Source organism: Pseudophryne corroboree, chromosome 6, assembly GCF_028390025.1.
Source record: "Pseudophryne corroboree isolate aPseCor3 chromosome 6, aPseCor3.hap2, whole genome shotgun sequence".
Classification (NCBI taxonomy): Eukaryota; Metazoa; Chordata; class Amphibia; order Anura; family Myobatrachidae; genus Pseudophryne; species Pseudophryne corroboree.
In genome coordinates, this window is record NC_086449.1 from 24,010,948 (window position 1) to 24,034,119 (window position 23,172).

Consider the following 23,172-nt stretch of genomic DNA (forward strand, 5'->3'; position numbering starts at 1 on the left):
GTCGCCGTACTGTGTGTGGCTGGTTGTCTCTATCCCGGTACTATGTGTAGCTCTCTCTTCCTGCAGGTGTACACCGTACCCATGGGAGGGATGATGGTCCACCAGCCATTCTCTATTGGTGGGTCCGGCAGTTCCTATATATACGGCTTTGTGGATTCCACATACAAATCGGGAATGACAAAGGAAGAGTGTCTGAAATTCACAGCCAACGGTAAGATGATCATATCCAGATACAGTACTCCTAACTATCACTGTCACCCTATACCTTCCCTCTACAGGGTGACTGACACACACACATGGGGAGCTACGAGCTTGTCCCTCCCCCTGCAGGGCAACACAGTGACACAGACGGAAGGGATCTATGAGCCTGTCCCTCCCCCCGCAGGGTGACACAGACAGAAGGGGGCTATGAGCCTGTCACTCCCCCTGCAGGGTGACAGACAGAAGGGAGCTATGAGCTTGTCCCTCCCCCTGCAGGATTAAACAAAAGGGAGCTATGAGCCTATCCTTCCCCCTGCAGGGTGACACAGACAGAAGGGGGCTATGAGCCTGTCCCTCCCCCTGCAGGGTGACACAGACAGAAGGGGGCTATGAGCCTGTCCCTCCCCCTGCAGGGTGACACAGAAGGAAGCTATGAGCCTGTCCCTCCCCCTGCAGGGTGACACAGACAGAAGGGAGCTATGAGCCTGTCCATCCCCCTGCAGGGTGACACAGACAGAAGGGGGCTATGAGCCTGTCCCTCCCCCTGCAGGGTGACACAGACAGAAGGGGGCTATGAGCCTGTCCCTCCCCCTGCAGGGTGACACAGACAGAAGGGGGCTATGAGCCTGTCCCTCCCCCTGCAGGGTGACACAGACAGAAGGGGGCTATGAGCCTGTCCCTCCCCCTGCAGGGTGACACAGACAGAAGGGGGCTATGAGCCTGTCCCTCCCCCTGCAGGGTGACACAGAAGGGGGCTATGAGCCTGTCCCTCCCCCTGCAGGGTGACACAGAAGGGGGCTATGAGCCTGTCCCTCCCCCTGCAGGGTGACACAGAAGGGGGCTATGAGCCTGTCCCTCCCCCTGCAGGGTGACACATACAGAAGGGAGCTATAAGTCTGCCCCTCCCCCTGCAGGGTGACACAGAAGGGAGCTATGAGCCTGTCCCTCCCCCTGCAGGGTGACACAGAAGGGGGCTATGAGCCTGTCCCTCCCCCTGCAGGGTGACACAGAAGGGGGCTATGAGCCTGTCCCTCCCCCTGCAGGGTGACACATACAGAAGGGAGCTATAAGTCTGCCCCTCCCCCTGCAGGGTGACACAGAAGGGAGCTATGAGCCTGTCCCTCCCCCTGCAGGGTGACAGTGACACAGACAGAAGGGAGCTATGAGCCTGCCCCTCCCCCTGCAGGGTGACACAGACAGAAGGGAGATATGAGCCTGTCCCTCCCCCTGCAGGGTGACACAGACAGAAGGGAGCTATGAGCCTGCCCCTCCCCCTGCAGGGTGACACAGACAGAAGGGGGCTATGAGCCTGTCCCTCCCCCTGCAGGGTGACACAGAGAGAGGGGAGCTATGAGCCTGTCCCTCCCCCTGCAGGGTGACACAGACAGAAGGGAGCTATGAGCCTGCCCCAACCCCTGCAGGATGACCCAGACAGAAGGGAGCTATGAGCCTGCCCCAACCCCTGCAGGATGACACAGACAGAAGGGAGCTATGAGCCTACCCCTCCCCTGCAGGGTGACACAATCGAAAGGGAGCTCTGAGACTGTCCCTCCCCCCACAGGGTGACAGATGGGTGTAATAATAAGACGTCTGTATCCCCGCCATGTGAGGAAATGTCTGTGTCTCTCTCTTACAGCTATTGCTTTGGCTATGGAGCGGGATGGATCCAGCGGGGGCGTCATCCGTCTCGCCGCCATCACAGAAGCGGGGGTAGAGCGACAGGTCATTCTCGGTAACCAGCTACCTCAGTTCCCAGTGTCATGAGCGTCCCGGTTCCCCCTCTCTGTACGTTCAGCTGTTATGTTTTGTTACTAGGATGATATTACACAATAAAGAGCGGATCTAATCAAGTGCCGAGTGTTTCTCATCCAGCGTTGTGCCTGGCGCCTGTCAGCGTTGTGTGCCTGCGTTGTGTAATCTAGTCTGTGTGAGTGGGCTGTGAGGGGGGAGCCTGCGTCACTGGTCGGGGCTGAGTAAGCGTTACAGAAGCTGTACTCTGGGCGTGCAGGCTGGCAGTTGTCCCGGATCAGGGTGGTACGGAGCCGCGGGCATGCAGCAACTCCACCCACAAAAATAAAATGCATGTCAAAAACTTTGAGTTTTAAAAGTTTTAATGAATCAAGTGTCAAATCTCCAAATGTACATAATCCAATAAATCCCCGTGTTATAGGTAAATATCTACACATCCTAATTACACCCGTGTCTGTAACAATATAAAAAGAGTACACCCTGTAGGTTCGGATATCTGGATACGCCTGCTTTAGAGCAGTTACGTATTACTTCTGCAAACCTCATGCTCCGCTAAGCCAGGGAATGCTGGGAGTTGTACTCACACTAGCGGAGGTAAGACGTAATGGTCACTAGAGGTATACGGCTGTAACCATCTGAATTGTAACAACAACAAATTAATAGAATCCTTATTCTAACCAGTCCTGACATGTAACGAGTTCACATGCTGCAATACCCAATCTCTCCAGCGGATGTCACTGTCACCCCGCTTTGCATGCACTCTGGCTGCAGAAACGTACGTGGTCGGGCTTCGCACAAGAGGCTATGTAGGTTTGGGCAGCTGGACGTCCTCCTATTATCGGTGTCTTTCATGTATGGCCGGCTTTTCTGTGCCCTTCACGCCCTCCTTATTCTAACCAGTCCTGACATGTAACGAGTTCACATGCTGCAATACCCAATCTCTCCAGCGGATGTCACTGTCGCCCCGCTTTGCATGCTTTCTGGTTGCAGAAACGTACGTGGTCGGGCTTCGCACAAGAGGCTGTGGAGGTTTGGGCAGCTGGACGTCCTCCGCCTGTGCAGGCGGAGAGCGGATTAGTACTGCAGCAATGTGTCCAGTCCTGAGAGTGGAGGGTTAGAGGAAAGCCAAGCTATAAGCAGTGTGAGAAGGATTTGGTGCTGCGTCTTGTATACGTGGCTCTGCATGGTGCCGACCTCCTATTATCCAGTGTCTCTCATGTATGCCCGGCTTTTCTGTGCCCTTCACGCACTCCTTATTGGTGCCCAATATAGTACAGTGAGGACGGCTCGCGCAGAGCATCGCAAAGCCTCGTGTCTGGTGGTGAATGGGAATCTCCATAGCTAGGGGGAGGTGGCAGCTGTAGTTCCCCCTGCTGGTCAGTAGGTGGAGTCGTGAGCGTTCATGGTGGAGTCCATCTCGTGGCGGAAGGAGACTCTGGCTTTCCCACTGAAGTAGGCCCGGCCGTCTGTGTCGCTGCTCACTGAATTAGTAGAGAGTAGTCTGGGCTTCTCCTGCTGCGGGGAGACGGCTGGCGTCTCTGGCAAGGGGGGAGATAACGTTAGGGTTACTTGTGTGCCAGTCACCAATGCCTCACCGCGTCCAGTCTACACACTTCTTATCACATCTGATCAGACCCTGGTGTTCAGCTATGCCACACTCCCCCCTATGGGCATTTACCCCACTACGCTCTGTACGGCCACACTCCCCCCTATGGGCATTTACCCCACTACCCTCTGTACGGTCACACTCCTCCCTATGGGCGTTTACCCCACTACGCTTTGTACGGTCACACTCCCCCCTATGGCCATTTACCCCACTACACTCTGTACGGCCACACTTCCCCCTATGGGCGTTTACCCCGCTACGCTCTGTACAGCCACACTCCCCCCTATGGGCATTTACCCCACTACGCTGTGTGGCCACACTCCCCCCCCCCCCCCCCTATGGCCATTTACCCCGCTACACTCTGTATGGCCACACTCCTCCCTATGGGCATTTACCCCGCTACGCTCTGTACGGTCACACTCCCCCTACTCCCCCCCATGGGTATTTACCCCGCTACGCTCTGTACGATCACACTCCCCCCTATGGGCATTGACCCCACTCTGTACGATCACACTTCTCCCCTATGGGCATTTACCCCGCTACGCTCTGCACGGCCACACTCCTCCCCTATGGGTGTTTACCCCGCTTACACTCTGTACGGCCACACTCCCCCCTATGGGTATTTACCCCGCTACGCTCTGTACGGCCACACTCCTCACTATGGGCATTTACCCCGCTACGCTCTGTACGGCAACACTCTCCCCCCCCCCCCATGGGTATTTACCCCACTACGCTCTGTACGGCCACAATCCTCCCCTATGGGCATTTACCCCGCTACGCTCTGTACGGTCACACTCCGCCCTATGGGCATTTACCCCGCTACGCTCTGTACGGCCACACTCCCCCCTATGGGCATTTACCCCGCTACGCTCTGTACTGTCACACTCTCCCCTATGGGTATTTACCCTGCTCCGTTCTGTACGGCCACACTCCTCCCTATGGGTATTTACCCCGCTACGCTCTGTACAGTTACGCTCCCCCCTATGAGCATTCACCCCACTATGCTCTGTACGGCCACACTCCCCCCCCCCCCCCCCCCCCCATGGACATTTACCCCGCTACGCTCTGTACTGCCACACTCCTCCCCTATGGGCATTTGCCCCGCTACGCTCTGTACGGCCACCCTCCTCCCCTATGGGCATTTACCCCACTACGCTCTGTACGGCCACACTCCTCCCCCTATGGGCATTTACCCTGCTACGCTCTGTACGGCCACACTCACCTCCCCCCCCATGGGCATTTACCCCGCTACGCTCTACGTTCACACTCCGCCTTATGGGCATTTAGCCCGCTACGCTCTGTACGGCCACACTTCTCCCCTATGGGCATTTACTCCGCTACGCTCTGTACGGCCACACTCCTTCCCTATGGGCATTTACCCGGCTACGCTCTGTACAGCCACGCTCTGTACGGTCACACTCCTCACTATGGGCATTTACCCCGTTACGCACTGTACGGCCACACTCCTCCCTATGGGTATTTACCCCGCTACGCTCTGTACGGCCACACTCCCCCCTATGGGCATTTACCCCGCTATACTCTGTACGACCACACTCCTCCCTATGGGCATTTACCCCGCTACGCTCTATACAGCCACGCTCTGTACGGCCACACTCCTCACTATGGGCATTTACCTCGTTACGCACTGTACGGCCACACTCCTCCCTATGGGTATTTACCCCGCTACGCTCTGTACGGCCACACTCCTCCCCTATGGGCATTTACCCCGCTACGCTCTATACAGCCACGCTCTGTACGGCCACACTCCTCACTATGGGCATTTACCTCGTTACGCACTGTACGGCCACACTCCTCCCTATGGGTATTTACCCCGCTACGCTCTGTACGGCCACACTCCTCCCTATGGGTATTTACTCCGCTCTTTGCGGCCACACTCCCCCCATGGGCATTTACCCCACTACACTCTGTACGGTCACACTCCTCCTTATGGGCATTTACCCTGCCATGCTCTGTACGGTCACACTCCCCCCTATGGGCATTTACCCCGCTACGCTCTGTACGATCACACTCTCCCCTATGGGCATTTACCCCGCTACGTTCTGTACAATCGCACTCTCCCCTATGGGCATTTACCCCGCTACGCTCTGTACGGCCACACTCCCTCCTATGAGCATTTACCCCGCTACGCTCTGTACTGTCACACTCTCCCCTATGGGTGTTTACCCCGCTTACACTCTGTACGGCCACACTACCCCCTATGGGTATTTACCCCGCTACGCTCTGTACGGCCACACTCCTCCCCTATGGGCATTTAGCCCGCTACGCTCTGTACGGCCACACTCCTCCCCTATGGGCGTTTACCCCGCTATGCTCTGTACGGCCACACTCCTCACTATGGGCATTTACCCCGCTACGCTCTGTACGGCCACACTCCCCCCTATGGGTATTTACCCCACTACGCTCTGTACGGCCACACTCCTCCCCTATGGGCATTTACCCCGCTACGCTCTGTACGGTCACACTCCTCCCTATGGGCATTTACCCCGCTACGCTCTGTACGGCCACACTCCCTCCTATGAGCATTTACCCCGCTACGCTCTGTACTGTCACACTCTCCCCTATGGGTATTTACCCTGCTCCGCTCTGTACGGCCACACTCCTCCCTATGGGTATTTACCCCGCTACGCTCTGTACAGTTACGCTCCACCCCATGGGCATTTACCCCGCTACGCTCTGTACTGCCACATTCCTCCCCTATGGGCATTTGCCCCGCTACGCTCTGTACGGCCACACTCCTCCCCTATGGGCATTTACCCCGCTACGCTCTGTACGGCCACACTCCTCCCCCTATGGGCATTTACCCTGCTACGCTCTGTACGGCCACACTCACCCCCCCCATGGGCATTTACCCCGCTACGCTCTACGTTCACACTCCGCCTTATGGGCATTTAGCCCGCTACGCTCTGTACGGCCACACTTCTCCCCTATGGGCATTTACCCCGCTACGCTCTGTACGGCCACACTCCTCCCCTATGGGCATTTACCCCGCTACGCTCTGTACAGCCACACTCCTCACTATGGGCATTTACCCCGTTACGCACTGTACGGCCACACTCTTCCCTATGGGTATTTACCCCGCTACGCTCTGTACGGCCACACTCCCCCCTATGGGCATTTACCCCGCTACGCTCTGTACAGTTACGCTCCCCCCCATGGGCATTTACCCCGCTACGCTCTGTACTGCTACATTCCTCCCCTATGGGCATTTGCCCCGCTACGCTCTGTACGGACACCTCCCCTATGGGCATTTACCCCGCTACGCTCTGTACGGCCACACTCCTCCCCCTATGGGCATTTACCCTGCTACGCTCTGTACGGCCACACTCACCCCCCCCCCCCATGGGCATTTACCCCGCTACGCTCTACGTTCACACTCCGCCTTATGGGCATTTAGCCCGCTACGCTCTGTACGGCCACACTTCTCCCCTATGGGCATTTACCCCGCTACGCTCTGTACGGCCACACTCCTCCCCTATGGGCATTTACCCCGCTACGCTCTGTACAGCCACGCTCTGTACGGCCACACTCCTCACTATGGGCATTTACCCCGTTACGCACTGTACGGCCACACTCTTCCCTATGGGTATTTACCCTGCTACGCTCTGTACGGCCACACTCCCCCCTATGGGCATTTACCCCGCTATACTCTGTACGACCACACTCCCTATGGGCATTTACCCCGCTACGCTCTGTACTGCCACACTCCCCCCTATGGGCATTTACCCCGCTAAGCTCTGTACGGCCACACTCCTCCCCTATGGGCATTTACCCCGCTACGCTCTGTATGGCCACTCTTCTCCCCTATAGGCATTTACCCCGCTACTCTCTGTACGGCCACACTCCCCCCCCCCCCCCCCCCCCCATGGGCATTTACCCCGCTACGCTCTGTACGTTCACACTCCTCCCCTATGGGCATTTAACCCGCTACGCTCTGTATGGTCACACTGCTCCCTATGGGCATTTACCCCGTTACGCACTGTACGGCCACACTCCTCCCTATGGGTATTTACCCCGCTACGCTCTGTACGGCCACACTCCTCCCTATGGGTATTTACTCCGCTCTTTACGGCCACACCCCCCTATGGGCATTTACCCCACTACACTCTGTACGGTCACACTCCTCCTTATGGGCATTTACCCTGCCACGCTCTGTACGGTCACACTCCCCCCTATGGGTATTTACCCCACTACGCTCTGTACGGCCACACTCCTCCCCTATGGGCATTTACCCCGCTACGCTCTGTATGGTCACACTCCTCCCTATGGGCATTTACCCCACTACGCTCTGTACGGCCACACTCCTCCCCTATGGGCATTTACCCCGCTACGATCTGTACGGTCACACTCCTCCCTATGGGCATTTACCCCGCTACGCTCTGTACGGCCACACTCCCCCCTATGGGCATTTACCCCGCTACGCTCTGTACTGTCACACTCTCCCCTATGGGTATTTACCCTGCTCCGCTCTGTACGGCCACACTCCTCCCTATGGGTATTTACCCTGCTACGCTCTGTACAGTTACGCTCCCCCTATGAGCATTTACCCCACTCTACACTCTGTACGGCCACACTCCTCCCCTATGGGCATTTACCCCGCTACGCTCTGTACGGTCACACTCCTCCCTATGGGCATTTACCCCGCTACGCTCTGTACGGCCACACTCCTCCCCCTATGGGCATTTACCCCGCTACGCTCTGTACGGCCACACTCCTCCCCTATGGGCATTTACCCCGCCACGCTCTGTACGGCCCCACTCCCCCCCCCCCCCATGGGCATTTACCCCGCTACGCTCTGTACGTTCACACTCCGCCTTATGGGCATTTAGCCCGCTACGCTCTGTACGGCCACACTCCTCCCCTATGGGCATTTACCCCGCTACGCTCTGTACGGCCACACTCCTCCCCTATGGGCATTTACCCCGCTACGCTCTGTACGGCCACACTCCTCCCCTACGGGCATTTACCCCGCTACGCTCTGTACAGCCACGCTCTGTACGGCCACACTCCTCACTATGGGTATTTACCCCGTTACGCACTGTACGGCCACACTCCTCCCTATGGGTATTTACCCTGCTCCGTTCTGTACGGCCACACTCCTCCCTATGGGTATTTACCCCGCTACGCTCTGTACAGTTACGCTCCCCCCTATGAGCATTCACCCCACTATGCTCTGTACGGCCACACTCCCCCCCCCCCCCCCCCCCCCCATGGACATTTACCCCGCTACGCTCTGTACTGCCACACTCCTCCCCTATGGGCATTTGCCCCGCTACGCTCTGTACGGCCACCCTCCTCCCCTATGGGCATTTACCCCACTACGCTCTGTACGGCCACACTCCTCCCCCTATGGGCATTTACCCTGCTACGCTCTGTACGGCCACACTCACCTCCCCCCCCCATGGGCATTTACCCCGCTACGCTCTACGTTCACACTCCGCCTTATGGGCATTTAGCCCGCTACGCTCTGTACGGCCACACTTCTCCCCTATGGGCATTTACTCCGCTACGCTCTGTACGGCCACACTCCTTCCCTATGGGCATTTACCCGGCTACGCTTTGTACAGCCACGCTCTGTACGGTCACACTCCTCACTATGGGCATTTACCCCGTTACGCACTGTACGGCCACACTCCTCCCTATGGGTATTTACCCCGCTACGCTCTGTACGGCCACACTCCCCCCTATGGGCATTTACCCCGCTATACTCTGTACGACCACACTCCTCCCTATGGGCATTTACCCCGCTACGCTCTATACAGCCACGCTCTGTACGGCCACACTCCTCACTATGGGCATTTACCTCGTTACGCACTGTACGGCCACACTCCTCCCTATGGGTATTTACCCCGCTACGCTCTGTACGGCCACACTCCTCCCCTATGGGCATTTACCCCGCTACGCTCTATACAGCCACGCTCTGTACGGCCACACTCCTCACTATGGGCATTTACCTCGTTACGCACTGTACGGCCACACTCCTCCCTATGGGTATTTACCCCGCTACGCTCTGTACGGCCACACTCCTCCCTATGGGTATTTACTCCGCTCTTTGCGGCCACACTCCCCCCATGGGCATTTACCCCACTACACTCTGTACGGTCACACTCCTCCTTATGGGCATTTACCCTGCCATGCTCTGTACGGTCACACTCCCCCCTATGGGCATTTACCCCGCTACGCTCTGTACGATCACACTCTCCCCTATGGGCATTTACCCCGCTACGTTCTGTACAATCGCACTCTCCCCTATGGGCATTTACCCCGCTACGCTCTGTACGGCCACACTCCCTCCTATGAGCATTTACCCCGCTACGCTCTGTACTGTCACACTCTCCCCTATGGGTGTTTACCCCGCTTACACTCTGTACGGCCACACTACCCCCTATGGGTATTTACCCCGCTACGCTCTGTACGGCCACACTCCTCCCCTATGGGCATTTAGCCCGCTACGCTCTGTACGGCCACACTCCTCCCCTATGGGCGTTTACCCCGCTATGCTCTGTACGGCCACACTCCTCACTATGGGCATTTACCCCGCTACGCTCTGTACGGCCACACTCCCCCCTATGGGTATTTACCCCACTATGCTCTGTACGGCCACACTCCTCCCCTATGGGCATTTACCCCGCTACGCTCTGTACGGTCACACTCCTCCCTATGGGCATTTACCCCGCTACGCTCTGTACGGCCACACTCCCTCCTATGAGCATTTACCCCGCTACGCTCTGTACTGTCACACTCTCCCCTATGGGTATTTACCCTGCTCCGCTCTGTACGGCCACACTCCTCCCTATGGGTATTTACCCCGCTACGCTCTGTACAGTTACGCTCCACCCCATGGGCATTTACCCCGCTACGCTCTGTACTGCCACATTCCTCCCCTATGGGCATTTGCCCCGCTACGCTCTGTACGGCCACACTCCTCCCCTATGGGCATTTACCCCGCTACGCTCTGTACGGCCACACTCCTCCCCCTATGGGCATTTACCCTGCTACGCTCTGTACGGCCACACTCACCCCCCCCATGGGCATTTACCCCGCTACGCTCTACGTTCACACTCCGCCTTATGGGCATTTAGCCCGCTACGCTCTGTACGGCCACACTTCTCCCCTATGGGCATTTACCCCGCTACGCTCTGTACGGCCACACTCCTCCCCTATGGGCATTTACCCCGCTACGCTCTGTACAGCCACACTCCTCACTATGGGCATTTACCCCGTTACGCACTGTACGGCCACACTCTTCCCTATGGGTATTTACCCCGCTACGCTCTGTACGGCCACACTCCCCCCTATGGGCATTTACCCCGCTACGCTCTGTACAGTTACGCTCCCCCCCATGGGCATTTACCCCGCTACGCTCTGTACTGCTACATTCCTCCCCTATGGGCATTTGCCCCGCTACGCTCTGTACGGACACCTCCCCTATGGGCATTTACCCCGCTACGCTCTGTACGGCCACACTCCTCCCCCTATGGGCATTTACCCTGCTACGCTCTGTACGGCCACACTCACCCCCCCCATGGGCATTTACCCCGCTACGCTCTACGTTCACACTCCGCCTTATGGGCATTTAGCCCGCTACGCTCTGTACGGCCACACTTCTCCCCTATGGGCATTTACCCCGCTACGCTCTGTACGGCCACACTCCTCCCCTATGGGCATTTACCCCGCTACGCTCTGTACAGCCACGCTCTGTACGGCCACACTCCTCACTATGGGCATTTACCCCGTTACGCACTGTACGGCCACACTCTTCCCTATGGGTATTTACCCTGCTACGCTCTGTACGGCCACACTCCCCCCTATGGGCATTTACCCCGCTATACTCTGTACGACCACACTCCCTATGGGCATTTACCCCGCTACGCTCTGTACTGCCACACTCCCCCCTATGGGCATTTACCCCGCTAAGCTCTGTACGGCCACACTCCTCCCCTATGGGCATTTACCCCGCTACGCTCTGTATGGCCACTCTTCTCCCCTATAGGCATTTACCCCGCTACTCTCTGTACGGCCACACTCCCCCCCCCCCATGGGCATTTACCCCGCTACGCTCTGTACGTTCACACTCCTCCCCTATGGGCATTTAACCCGCTACGCTCTGTATGGTCACACTGCTCCCTATGGGCATTTACCCCGTTACGCACTGTACGGCCACACTCCTCCCTATGGGTATTTACCCCGCTACGCTCTGTACGGCCACACTCCTCCCTATGGGTATTTACTCCGCTCTTTACGGCCACACCCCCCTATGGGCATTTACCCCACTACACTCTGTACGGTCACACTCCTCCTTATGGGCATTTACCCTGCCACGCTCTGTACGGTCACACTCCCCCCTATGGGTATTTACCCCACTACGCTCTGTACGGCCACACTCCTCCCCTATGGGCATTTACCCCGCTACGCTCTGTATGGTCACACTCCTCCCTATGGGCATTTACCCCACTACGCTCTGTACGGCCACACTCCTCCCCTATGGGCATTTACCCCGCTACGATCTGTACGGTCACACTCCTCCCTATGGGCATTTACCCCGCTACGCTCTGTACGGCCACACTCCCCCCTATGGGAATTTACCCCGCTACGCTCTGTACTGTCACACTCTCCCCTATGGGTATTTACCCTGCTCCGCTCTGTACGGCCACACTCCTCCCTATGGGTATTTACCCTGCTACGCTCTGTACAGTTACGCTCCCCCTATGAGCATTTACCCCACTCTACACTCTGTACGGCCACACTCCTCCCCTATGGGCATTTACCCCGCTACGCTCTGTACGGTCACACTCCTCCCTATGGGCATTTACCCCGCTACGCTCTGTACGGCCACACTCCTCCCCCTATGGGCATTTACCCCGCTACGCTCTGTACGGCCACACTCCTCCCCTATGGGCATTTACCCCGCCACGCTCTGTACGGCCCCACTCCCCCCCCCCCCCCCCATGGGCATTTACCCCGCTACGCTCTGTACGTTCACACTCCGCCTTATGGGCATTTAGCCCGCTACGCTCTGTACGGCCACACTCCTCCCCTATGGGCATTTACCCCGCTACGCTCTGTACTGCCACACTCCTCCCCTACGGGCATTTACCCCGCTACGCTCTGTACAGCCACGCTCTGTACGGCCACACTCCTCACTATGGGTATTTACCCCGTTACGCACTGTACGGCCACACTCCTCCCTATGGGTATTTACCCCGCTACGCTCTGTACGGCCACACTCCCCCCTATGGGCATTTACCCTGCTATGCTCTGTACGGTCACACTCCTCCCTATGGGCATTTACCCCGCTACGCTCTGTACTGCCACACTCCCCCCTATGGGCATTTACCCCGCTACGCTCTGTACGGCCACACTCCTCCCCTATGGGCGTTTACCCCGCTTACACTCTACGGCCACACTCCCCCCTATGGGTATTTACCCCGCTACGCTCTGTACGGCCACACTCCTCCCCTATTTACCCCGCTTACACTCTGTACGGCCACACTCCCCCTATGGGCATTTACCCCGCTATGCTCTGTACGGCCACACTCTCCCCTATGGGTATTTACCCTGCTCTGCTCTGTACTGCCACACTCCTCCCTATGGGTATTTACCCCGCTACGCTCTGTACAGTTACGCTCCCCCCTATGGGCATTTACCCCACTATGCTCTGTACGTCCCCCCTCCCCCCCCTATTGGGCATTTACCCCGCTACGCTCTGTACGGCCACACTCCTCCCCTATGGGCATTTACCCCGCTACGCTCTGTACGGCCACTCTCCCCGCCCATGGGCATTTACCCCGCTACGCTCTGTACGGTCACACTCCTTATGGGCATTTACCCCGCTACGCTCTGTACGGCCACACTCCTCCCCTATGGGCATTTACCCCGCTACGCTCTGTACGGCCACACTCCTCCCCTATGGGCATTTACCCCACTACGCTCTGTACGGCCACACTCCTCCCCTATGGGCATTTACCCCGCTACGCTCTGTACGGCCACACTCCTCCCCTATGGGCATTTACCTCGCTACGCTCTGTACGGTCACACTCCTTATGGGCATTTACCCCGCTACGCTCTGTACGGCCACACTCCTCCCCTATGGGCATTTACCCCGCTACGCTCTGTACGGCCACACTCCTCCCTATGGGCGTTTACCCCGCTTACACTGTACGGCCACACTCCCCCCTATGGGTATTTACCCCGCTACGCTCTGTACGGCCACACTCCTCCCCTATTTACCCCGCTTACACTCTGTACGGCCACACTCCTCCCCTATTTACCCCGCTTACACTCTGTACGGCCACACTCCCCCTATGGGCATTTACCCCGCTATGCTCTGTACGGCCACACTCTCCCCTATGGGTATTTACCCTGCTCCGCTCTGTACTGCCACACTCCTTCCTATGGGTATTTACCCCGCTACGCTCTGTACAGTTACGCTCCCCCCTATGGGCATTTACCCCACTATGCTCTGTACGGAACCCCCTCCCCCCCCTATTGGGCATTTACCCCGCTACGCTCTGTACGGCCACACTCCTCCCCTATGGGCATTTACCCCGCTACGCTCTGTACGGCCACTCTCCCCGCCCATGGGCATTTACCCCGCTACGCTCTGTACGGTCACACTCCTTATGGGCATTTACCCCGCTACGCTCTGTACGGCCACACTCCTCCCCTATGGGCATTTACGCCGCTACGCTCTGTACGGCCACACTCCTCCCCTATGGGCATTTACCCCACTACGCTCTGTACGGCCACACTCCTCCCCTATGGGCATTTACCCCGCTACGCTCTGTACGGCCACACTCCTCCCCTATGGGCATTTACCTCGCTACGCTCTGTACGGCCACACTCCTTATGGGCATTTACCCCGCTACGCTCTGTACGGCCACACTCCTCCCCTATGGGCATTTACCCCGCTACGCTCTGTACGGCCACATTCCTCCCTATGGGCATTTTACCTTCCTGACTTTTGCTTCTTTTCCGTTCTTTCCTCCGTCCGTACCAGCGAAAACACTGCAGAGCTTTCACCCCCATCCTGGTCAGAAGGAAAATGAGAGAAAGGGGGTCACTCTAATGTTATGTCTGTGAGAACAAAATAACCAGATAACTCTATATCCATATAAATGTGTCCCAGCGGGTGTAGTCAGGCCCGGGAGGGTGTATGAGTGTATACAGCCAGATGTAGCTCACATACCCGTCATACCTCCTATCACACACTACATACAGTACATACTCTACCGCGCTCACCTCCTGCCCCACCCCACACCGCAACAACATGTAGCAGCTCCTGGCAGCCTTCGTCTCTTATTTTACTCTCTATTTATACCATATGGGGACATAGACACTTGCACGGTTATTGTAGATATGAACAAATGCTAATCTATGAAGATAAATCCAAGTGCGGCTGTCTGCGGCGCGGTGACCCGGCTGGGATACTCTCTCATAGAATACGGAACCTGACAGACTGGGAATATGAAGAGAATACTCTGGTGAGCTGAGTGAATCGATGAATAATTTCAGAGTGCGGACAATCCCTCATGTGTTTCTAATTAGGAGGTCGGGAGGAATGGCGAATATACTTCTATATTATTCTACCTGTACAAGCAGAACTTCGGTTCAATGGAAAGAGAAAATAGAGAGAGATAAAGTACCCACTGGCCAGCTTGTGTCATGTTACAGGCTGTGGGGGAAATTTATCAAAGCTTGGAGAGAAAGTGGAAACAGAAGTCCCAGGAAATCTGTCATTTTTAAAGACAAAAGCTGATTCCACTTTATCTCTCCAAACTTTTTTACATCGCTTTGTCAGTTGTTTCTGTAATTTTCTCTGTTGGTAATGTGCATTCGATATGGACCTGTCATTATCATATATAACTTGGTCACATTCCCGGTCACAGGCTGCACCCAATCAGTGGAATTCCCTTGCACATACAGCAAATATGTCACGTAGCCACCAAACCCCAAGTGTGTCCTGAAGACTCGCCTCTTTCATCATCTCATCAAATTCCTGAAAAGGAAAAAAAACACCTCCTTCGGCTTCTCTACCCCATTACCTCTCCTTTAGATAATTCACTCAAACTTACCTTTTTTTCTCCATCTATAATCCAGAAGTTTTCTCGTGCCCCGACCTTACATCAAATTGGGTCACCAAGCACCCCCATTGCACTTTACAACCCTGGGCCAGTATTGCTAAGGAGCAAGTAAGTACTCAGTGGGACTGCAGTTGAATTTCTTTTAGATCAGGACATCTGACTTACAACGGTCACCATGGGGTCGCTCTACAGACAGCAAGATCAGGATGGTGGCGTGTCTCGGAGACGGAATATATTATGCCCAAACACACTCTATCTCCATACGTTGGAACTGTCTTCTCATTACAGAAGTCATACAGGGCATGTGGCTCCAGAGACTAAGGCAGCTGCCAGCAAACACTCCGGAGATGAGGGCCGCGTGGCATGCAGGTCAACATTTTCTGGCCCTTTTGTTGACAAAACCGTCTTAGGATGTCTTCCGACAACCAAACCGTTGATGCTTTCATACACCGGCCACAAGGCATCAGGAGCAGGGCCATGATGTCAGAGGTTTTGGCTGTCATGTCATGGGCAGAAGACATCACCCTAACCAAGAGGTTCTCAAAAGTGGTCCTGAAGGCACCCCAACGTTCCAGGTTTTCGTTATAGCCATACTTGGCCACAGGTGACTTAATTAGCACCTCAGTGAATTTGATTTATCCATCTGTGCTGAGCCATGGATATACCTAAAACCTGGACCGTTGGGGTACCTTGACGGCATTTGAGAACCTCTGCCCTAACCGGTTATCTCAGCCAGTATCAATCTGGGAGAATGGGCTTCAGCCAGAGAAGTTCTTCTGCTACTGGTACAGAGATTTGGGCTTCACCTGATGGCTTATACCTGGAACACCAAGATAGACCAGTTCTACTCCGCTTACAGGGACGGCAGCAGGGGATGAATAGATCCTGTCAGTGCCGTTGAACTTTCCACTTGAATATGTGTACTGTAATTTCCTTCTCGGGGCTTGCCCCCCCAGTTGAAAACAAAAAAAAACATTAAAGGTCATAGAACTCTTTCATCATCCGTGGCTTGTCCTCTGCCATCAAGGTCAGATCTTCTGCACCAGGGACTAGATCCAGATGTCACCTCATGGTGTGGAGATTGAGTGGCCATTGCTAAGAAGCTAGGCAGACATCTGACAAGGTGATGGATGTGCTTCTCCAAACAAGAACAAATAAATTCATCCTGCGGCGCCCTCCTGCACAAGATAAGTCTGCTTCTGCTAGTATTCCAGATACTTCTCCAGGATGGCTTCATCCACATTGGCTTGCTCTCACTGCCAGAACGGATCAAGAGACTTACAGCAGACTTGCATCTGATGATCTTATCATTGGGCTTTTCTCAAGAGGGTAAAGCAAATCCGTCCTTAAATCAAACTTTTTTTGACACTTTGGTATCTCAATTTTGATCCTTTGAGCGTTTGCAAGATGTCTCCTTCCCATGGCTTGAACTTAAGGTATTGTATCCGATAGCAATCACATCTGCTCATTGAGTGGTGTAAAGACTTTTCTGACCATCTATAAAGACAAGGTAGTCTTACTTACTAATCCTGCTTTCCTACCTAAGGTAGATTCCACTTTTTATGTCAAGCATGAGATCGTACGTCCATCTCTCTCTTCCCACATCCAGCTAATGAAAAGGAAGGACAATTGTATATTCTGGATATCATCGCAGTAATTTCCGTGTATCTTATCAGATCAAAGAAAGCTGGAAAGGCTGATCAGTTTTTGAATCTTTCCCATATGACCTAGTCCATCCAAACAGTCTATCACTAGATGGTTCAATGATGACGTTGCACGAGGCTTACAAGCAGAACAAACGTCAAGTGCCAGATATTCTCAAAGCACGTTTTCTGAGATCAGCGGTGACTTCATGGGAGCGCAGAGGCCAGGCCTAGCCAATGATCTCTCCAAAGCAGCGGATTGGCCATCTCTTTACACTATCACCAGACAGTACCTCCTGGATGTGGCGTCTTCTGCTCATACTCTGGAAGGTACCTCCTGGATGTGGCGTCTTCTGCTCATACTCTGGAAGGTACCTCCTGGATGTGGCGTCTTCTGCTCATATTCTGGAAGGTACCTCCTGGATGTGGCATCTTCTGCTCATACTCTGGAAGGTACCTCCTGGATGTGGCGTCTTCTGCTCATACTCTGGAAGGTACCTCCTGGATGTGGCGTCTTCTGCTCATATTCTGGAAGGTACCTCCTGGATGTGGCATCTTCTGCTCATACTCTGGAAGGTACCTCCTGGATGTGGCGTCTTCTGCTCATACTCTGGAAGGTACCTCCTGGATGTGGCGTCTTCTGCTCATACTCTGGAAGGTACCTCCTGGATGTGGCGTCTTCTGCTCATATTCTGGAAGGTACCTCCTGAATGTGGCGTCTTCTGCCCATACTCTGGAAGGAAAATCCTTCAAGCAGTTATTCAATACGGTCTTCAGTTTTGAATTATTCTTGAGCTCGCCCTAAATATCATTCGGTCATTCTCAGCCTTTTCACCGCAGTTGGGGCTCTATTGGTTTATAGACCCGTTAGAGTTCCAACGGAGATTGCAAGCAGGACAAACCAATTTGCACAGGGTGCGAGTGTAAATGCATATAATGTTTACAAGCACGTACAGCACCCTGGCCCACGCCTCCTGGCCAGCGCAAGGCAGATTGCTTGTTCTAGGTGGAAATGTTACACCCAGTAGCTGGACTTGCTCCAAAATCTAAACTAGCTCCTTTAGTGTTCCGTGCTTCTACGATAAAACCACGTTCAGTATTTCGGGTCATGATCCTAGATTTTGTGACCATGCGTGCTGCAATTTGGGTGGCAAATTTAAATAAAAAAACAATGTTTTTGGGGCTAATTTTGGTGGCACTATAAGATCTCTGACTCATACAGTTCTCAAGAGGGCCACGGACACAGGTAGCAGTACAAACGGGAATACAGAGTTGTGCTGCATTAGTCCTGCGGGACTAAACGCCTCCAAGCCAAGCTTTGCTTTGTTTTAAAATTATGCTCCGGGTTCAGTCTCTGTACTCAGAATACACGTTCATACATGCACCCTCCCGTGTTACCTGAGCAAAACAAAACACAAGACAAATATGTGTACAAAATGACACGTGACTATCATTCACACACATCTCATGTAAATTTATTGTCAGCTCTGCTGCAACTTGTGAATGCGATCACCTGTCTGCCCCGCAGCGCTGATGTTGTAACACACCGGGGGGTGTTCTGCGCCTGGGTCATGTGCTAGCGACCGGGGAATAGGAGGAATCCGTGCTCCGTCATGCTATGCAACCTGTGGCAGAACTACAAGTTCCAGCAATCCCTGCTGTGCCTATATGTAAATAGTGGCAAATATAATAAATAAACTGTAGTAAGCCCTACCAACAAATAATTCATCTCTGGGTGGCTAGTCTTTAGGTCCACCCTGTCTAGGTCGACACGGCAAAGGTAGACACCTGAAAAGGTTAACATCATGACCATGATGATCTATTCCAGGTGTCAACCTAGTCACTGTCGACCAAAAATGGTTGACCTAATGACTGTCGACCTAGTTAGGGTCAATCCAACGTTCCATATCCGTCAAAAAGTCCTATTGATTTCAAACATCCAGATTTACTAAAACCTCTACAAATGAAAAGTGCTGTTGACCGTAGAAACGAATCAAATTCTAGGTCTCCTTTTTATTTTGCATACTAGAAAATGCTAGATGGAATGTGGTTGCTAGGGGGAACGTCAAAACTTTTTGATTTTTCAACGTTTTGGTAAATCTAGCCCCCAGACCAAAAATAACTGAATCAATAATTTATTGTTTTAAGGAGTCTCACCTGTTAACGACGTATATCTCCTCTCCCATACAAAGGTAATCCGCAGGAGGAAACCCTCTTCATATACAGGGGAGGCGGAGATAGCACCTTTGGATCTATGTAAATTGGCCCCTAAATCACGGATGACCCCGCGCCGTAAAGGACTGCGTTTATATTCTGCTGTTCAGTGTGACCCTGCGCAGTGGGGTATTTCTGTAGTGCGAAGTTGCTTTGCTGAAACTGTGATTTCCAGAGACTGCTCAGCTCAGCGGGAACCGCGCCAACCTCTCGCCTCTCCCCCCTTCATCCCCCGTTTAGGCCCCTGAGACTGGAGTGTTAATGGGGACTTGGGATAAACATTTCTCATCCTGTAATCTCCGAGAGCCCACGCTGAGCCCATTAAAGGAACGGTAGCACATTCCTGCTTCTGTAATAGTGTAATAGTCCGGGCGCATGGAGATCGGGGAATATGTCAGTACAGAATTATATATATATATATATATATATATATATATATAGAGAGAGAGAGAGAGAGAGAGAGAGAGAGAGAGAGAGAGAGAGAGAGAGAGAGAGAGAGAGAGAGAGAGAGAGAGAGAAACAATTGCTTTATATATATATATATAAATATATATATATATATATATATATAATATAGAAGTTGAACTGGAAGCTGGAATTGGTGCTTATACATAGGCTTACCTTGTGGTCCCTTTAAACCGGGACACCTATGATTTATACAGGTTCTGTGGCCGGCTGACTTCAGCCCTACATGTCACCTGGTATTAATCAGCCACGGAACCTGTATAATCCATGAGCGTCCCGGTTTAAAGGGCTGGTATGGTGAGTCTACTTAATACATGAACCCAGCAAAGACTGGTCATGTGCAGAGGATGAGCGCCGACGCAGGGGTGAGGCCCCTCCCTCCTGCCGCTGTCGCCTGTGCGCAATGTTTTCTAAGCATCTTGTGGTGATAAGATGTTCTGCATGGTTGTGTAATAGCAAACATGTCCGCTGATAAGAAACGGGCAGAGACCCCAAACAGAACACAGAGCAAATAGAATGAGAAGATTATCCATTGTGCGGGACTGTCAGTCACAGGGTGCATTGTGTGCGGCCTTTGTGTTGTGACCCTGTAAATAGGTGACAAGGGGAACGTGATACAATGCACACATTCACCAATATCTAGGGTCAGGGGAGATGGCTCGGAGCCAGGAGTTGTTGTATCAGTGTGATGCACAGAGGGGTGATTACAGCTACATTGTCTATTTCAAACACATACATACATACACACACACACACACACACACACACACACACACACACACACACACACACACACACACACACACACACACACACACACACACACACACACACACACACCACAATATGAACAATCAATTAGCAGAAAGACAATATTTAATTAAACCCCCAATGTGCTGCAGATCTCAAAATGTCAGTAATGTAATAATCTGCAGAATATTTCACTATGTATCTGTGAGGGGGTAGATAGGACAGAGCAATGTTCTGCAGATCACTAGAGAGGTCAGTAATGTAATACTCTGCGGAATATATCACTGTCGGGGTGTAGATGGGACAGAGCAATGTTCTGCAGATCTCTAGAGAGGTCAGCAATGTAATAATCTGTAGAACAGAGAGGTAAGTAATGTAATACTCTGCAGAATATATCACTATCTGTCGGGGTAGATGGGACAGAGCAATGTTCTGCAGATCAATAGAGAGGTCAGTAATGTAATACTCTGCAGAATATATCACTATGTATCTGTCGGGGTAGATGAGACAGAGCAATGTTCTGCTGATCTCAAGAGAGGTCAGTAATGTAATACTCTGCAGAACAGAGGAGGTCAGTAATGTAATACTCTGCAGAACAGAGAGGTCAGTAATGTAATAATCTGCAGAACACAGAGGTCAGTAATGTAATACTCTGCAGAACAGAGAGGTCAGTAATATAATAATCTGCAGAACAGAGAGGTCAGTAATGTAATACTCTGCAGACCAGAGGTCAGTAATGTAATACTCTGCAGAACAGAGAGGTCAGTAATGTAATACTCTGCAGAACAGAGAGGTCAGTAATGTAATAATCTGCAGAACAGAGAGGTCAGTAATGTAATAATCTGCAGAACAGAGAGGTCAGTAATGTAATAATCTGCAGAACAGAGAGGTTAGTAATAATACTCTGCAGAACAGAGAGGTTAGTAATGTAATAATTTGCAGAACAGAGAGGTCAGTAATGTAATACTCTGCAGAATATAGCACTATGTGTCAGGGTGTAGAAGGGACAGAACAATGTTCTGCAGATCGCTAGAGAGGTCAGTAATGCAATACTCTGCAGAATATATCACTGTGTCAGGGTGTAGAAGGGACAGTACAATGTTCTGCAGATCGCTAGAGAGGTCAGTAATGCAATACTCTGCAGAATATATCACTGTATCAGGGTGTAGAATGGACAGTGCAATGTTCTGCAGATCACTAGAGAGGTCAGTAATGCAATACTCTGCAGAATATATCACTGTGTGTCAGGGTGTAGATGGGACAGTGCAATGTTCTGCAGATCGCTAGCATTGCATAGCACAGCGGGGGGGGGGGGGGGGGGGGGGACAGGAGACATTGTAGGATGAAGTGTTAAGTTCTTACTCACTTCTCTCACTGCTCACTTCTCATCCCCCACTTGCCGCGGGCACACTGAACCCAAGAGCTTGCATTCCTCCCCTCCCATATGACACAGCGGTCTCACCTTTCTCCCCTGGCTCCGGGGTGCAGGGTTTTCAGCACGTCCTCAATGCAGACAAATCCCACCGGGTCCTACAGAGAGAAACTGGTTATTCCACATCCTGAGAGGAGGCTCCTGTCCGTGTGTAACCTCACACGCAGGCTGAGCCGCGTAACCCATCGCCAGGCACCTCAATGGGGTCTCTGTCAGCGGCCGCGGGGGGCTGGCCGGAGACGTGTTTGTATGTGTCTGTGTGTGTGTGTATATATATATATATATATATCACAGAATGTGACATGGGAACTGTGGGGTATATTTACTGAAGTGCAGATTTTTAGAAGTGGAGGTGTTGCCCGTAGCAACCAATCACATTCTAGCTATTATCTTCTAGAAGGTGGTAAAAGTAGCATGTGATTGGTTGCTATGGGTAATATCTCCGCTTCTAAGGACCCGCACTTTAGTAAATATACCCCTGTGGGTGCATGCCTATTCCACGCCTAGATATGTATGTACATTATTCAACAAATATACACACAGCTGCGATTCCAGTGGAAATACACAGCGGCTGCACACAGAGTGTGTCACACACTTACCCCGTCTCCTCCTGAGTGTGTGCATCACATGACTCTCCTCCCTCTATGGTCTCCTACCTAATCTGTGCTCCCTTATCTCCTGTGCCGGCCCATAGCCACTGCCCATGTAACACTTCCCATACATAAATATAGGTGTGTGTGTATACATGCGGCACCGCCCCTTCCCCCGTATCCACTCACTGTATTCACATGCATAATGCCTTCTCATATGCTAATACACACACCTGTATATACAGCAACCACCCCTCCTCACCTCCTAATACACACACCTGTATATACAGCAACCGCCCCTCCCCACCTCCTAATACACAAACCTGTATATACAGCAACCACCCCTCCGCACCTCCTAATACACACACCTGTATATACAGCAACCACCCCTCCTCACCTCCTAATACACACACCTGTATAC

The 23,172-nt window shown here is 53.1% G+C and overlaps 2 protein-coding genes across 3 annotated transcripts in view; one reads left to right on the plus strand and one right to left on the minus strand.

Moving 5' to 3' along the window:
• The window catches only part of PSMB6 (proteasome 20S subunit beta 6), a 10,392-nt gene extending 8,341 nt beyond the window's left edge, over positions 1-2,051 (plus strand). Inside the window, exons 5-6 of the mRNA XM_063930767.1 lie at positions 67-211; positions 1,838-2,051. Coding sequence (XP_063786837.1) covers positions 67-211; positions 1,838-1,965 — 273 coding nt within the window. The 3' untranslated portion in view covers positions 1,966-2,051. The remainder of the gene's footprint in view (positions 1-66; positions 212-1,837) is intronic.
• Positions 2,052-2,294: 243 nt separating this feature from the next.
• Positions 2,295-19,657, minus strand: C6H17orf114 (chromosome 6 C17orf114 homolog). 2 transcript variants are annotated; one of them, XM_063930768.1, is made up of 3 exons: positions 19,458-19,657; positions 14,527-14,603; positions 2,295-3,488 (listed from the first exon to the last, which is right to left on the minus strand). In XM_063930768.1, exons 1-3 carry the CDS (start codon positions 19,484-19,486, stop codon positions 3,328-3,330), a joined length of 267 nt encoding a protein of 88 aa, XP_063786838.1. In that variant the 5' UTR covers positions 19,487-19,657; the 3' UTR covers positions 2,295-3,327. The 2 variants fall into 2 exon arrangements, with proteins under 2 accessions (XP_063786838.1, XP_063786839.1); XM_063930769.1 differs by lacking the exon at positions 19,458-19,657 and adding an exon at positions 15,649-18,179.
• Positions 19,658-23,172: the final 3,515 nt, after the last annotated feature.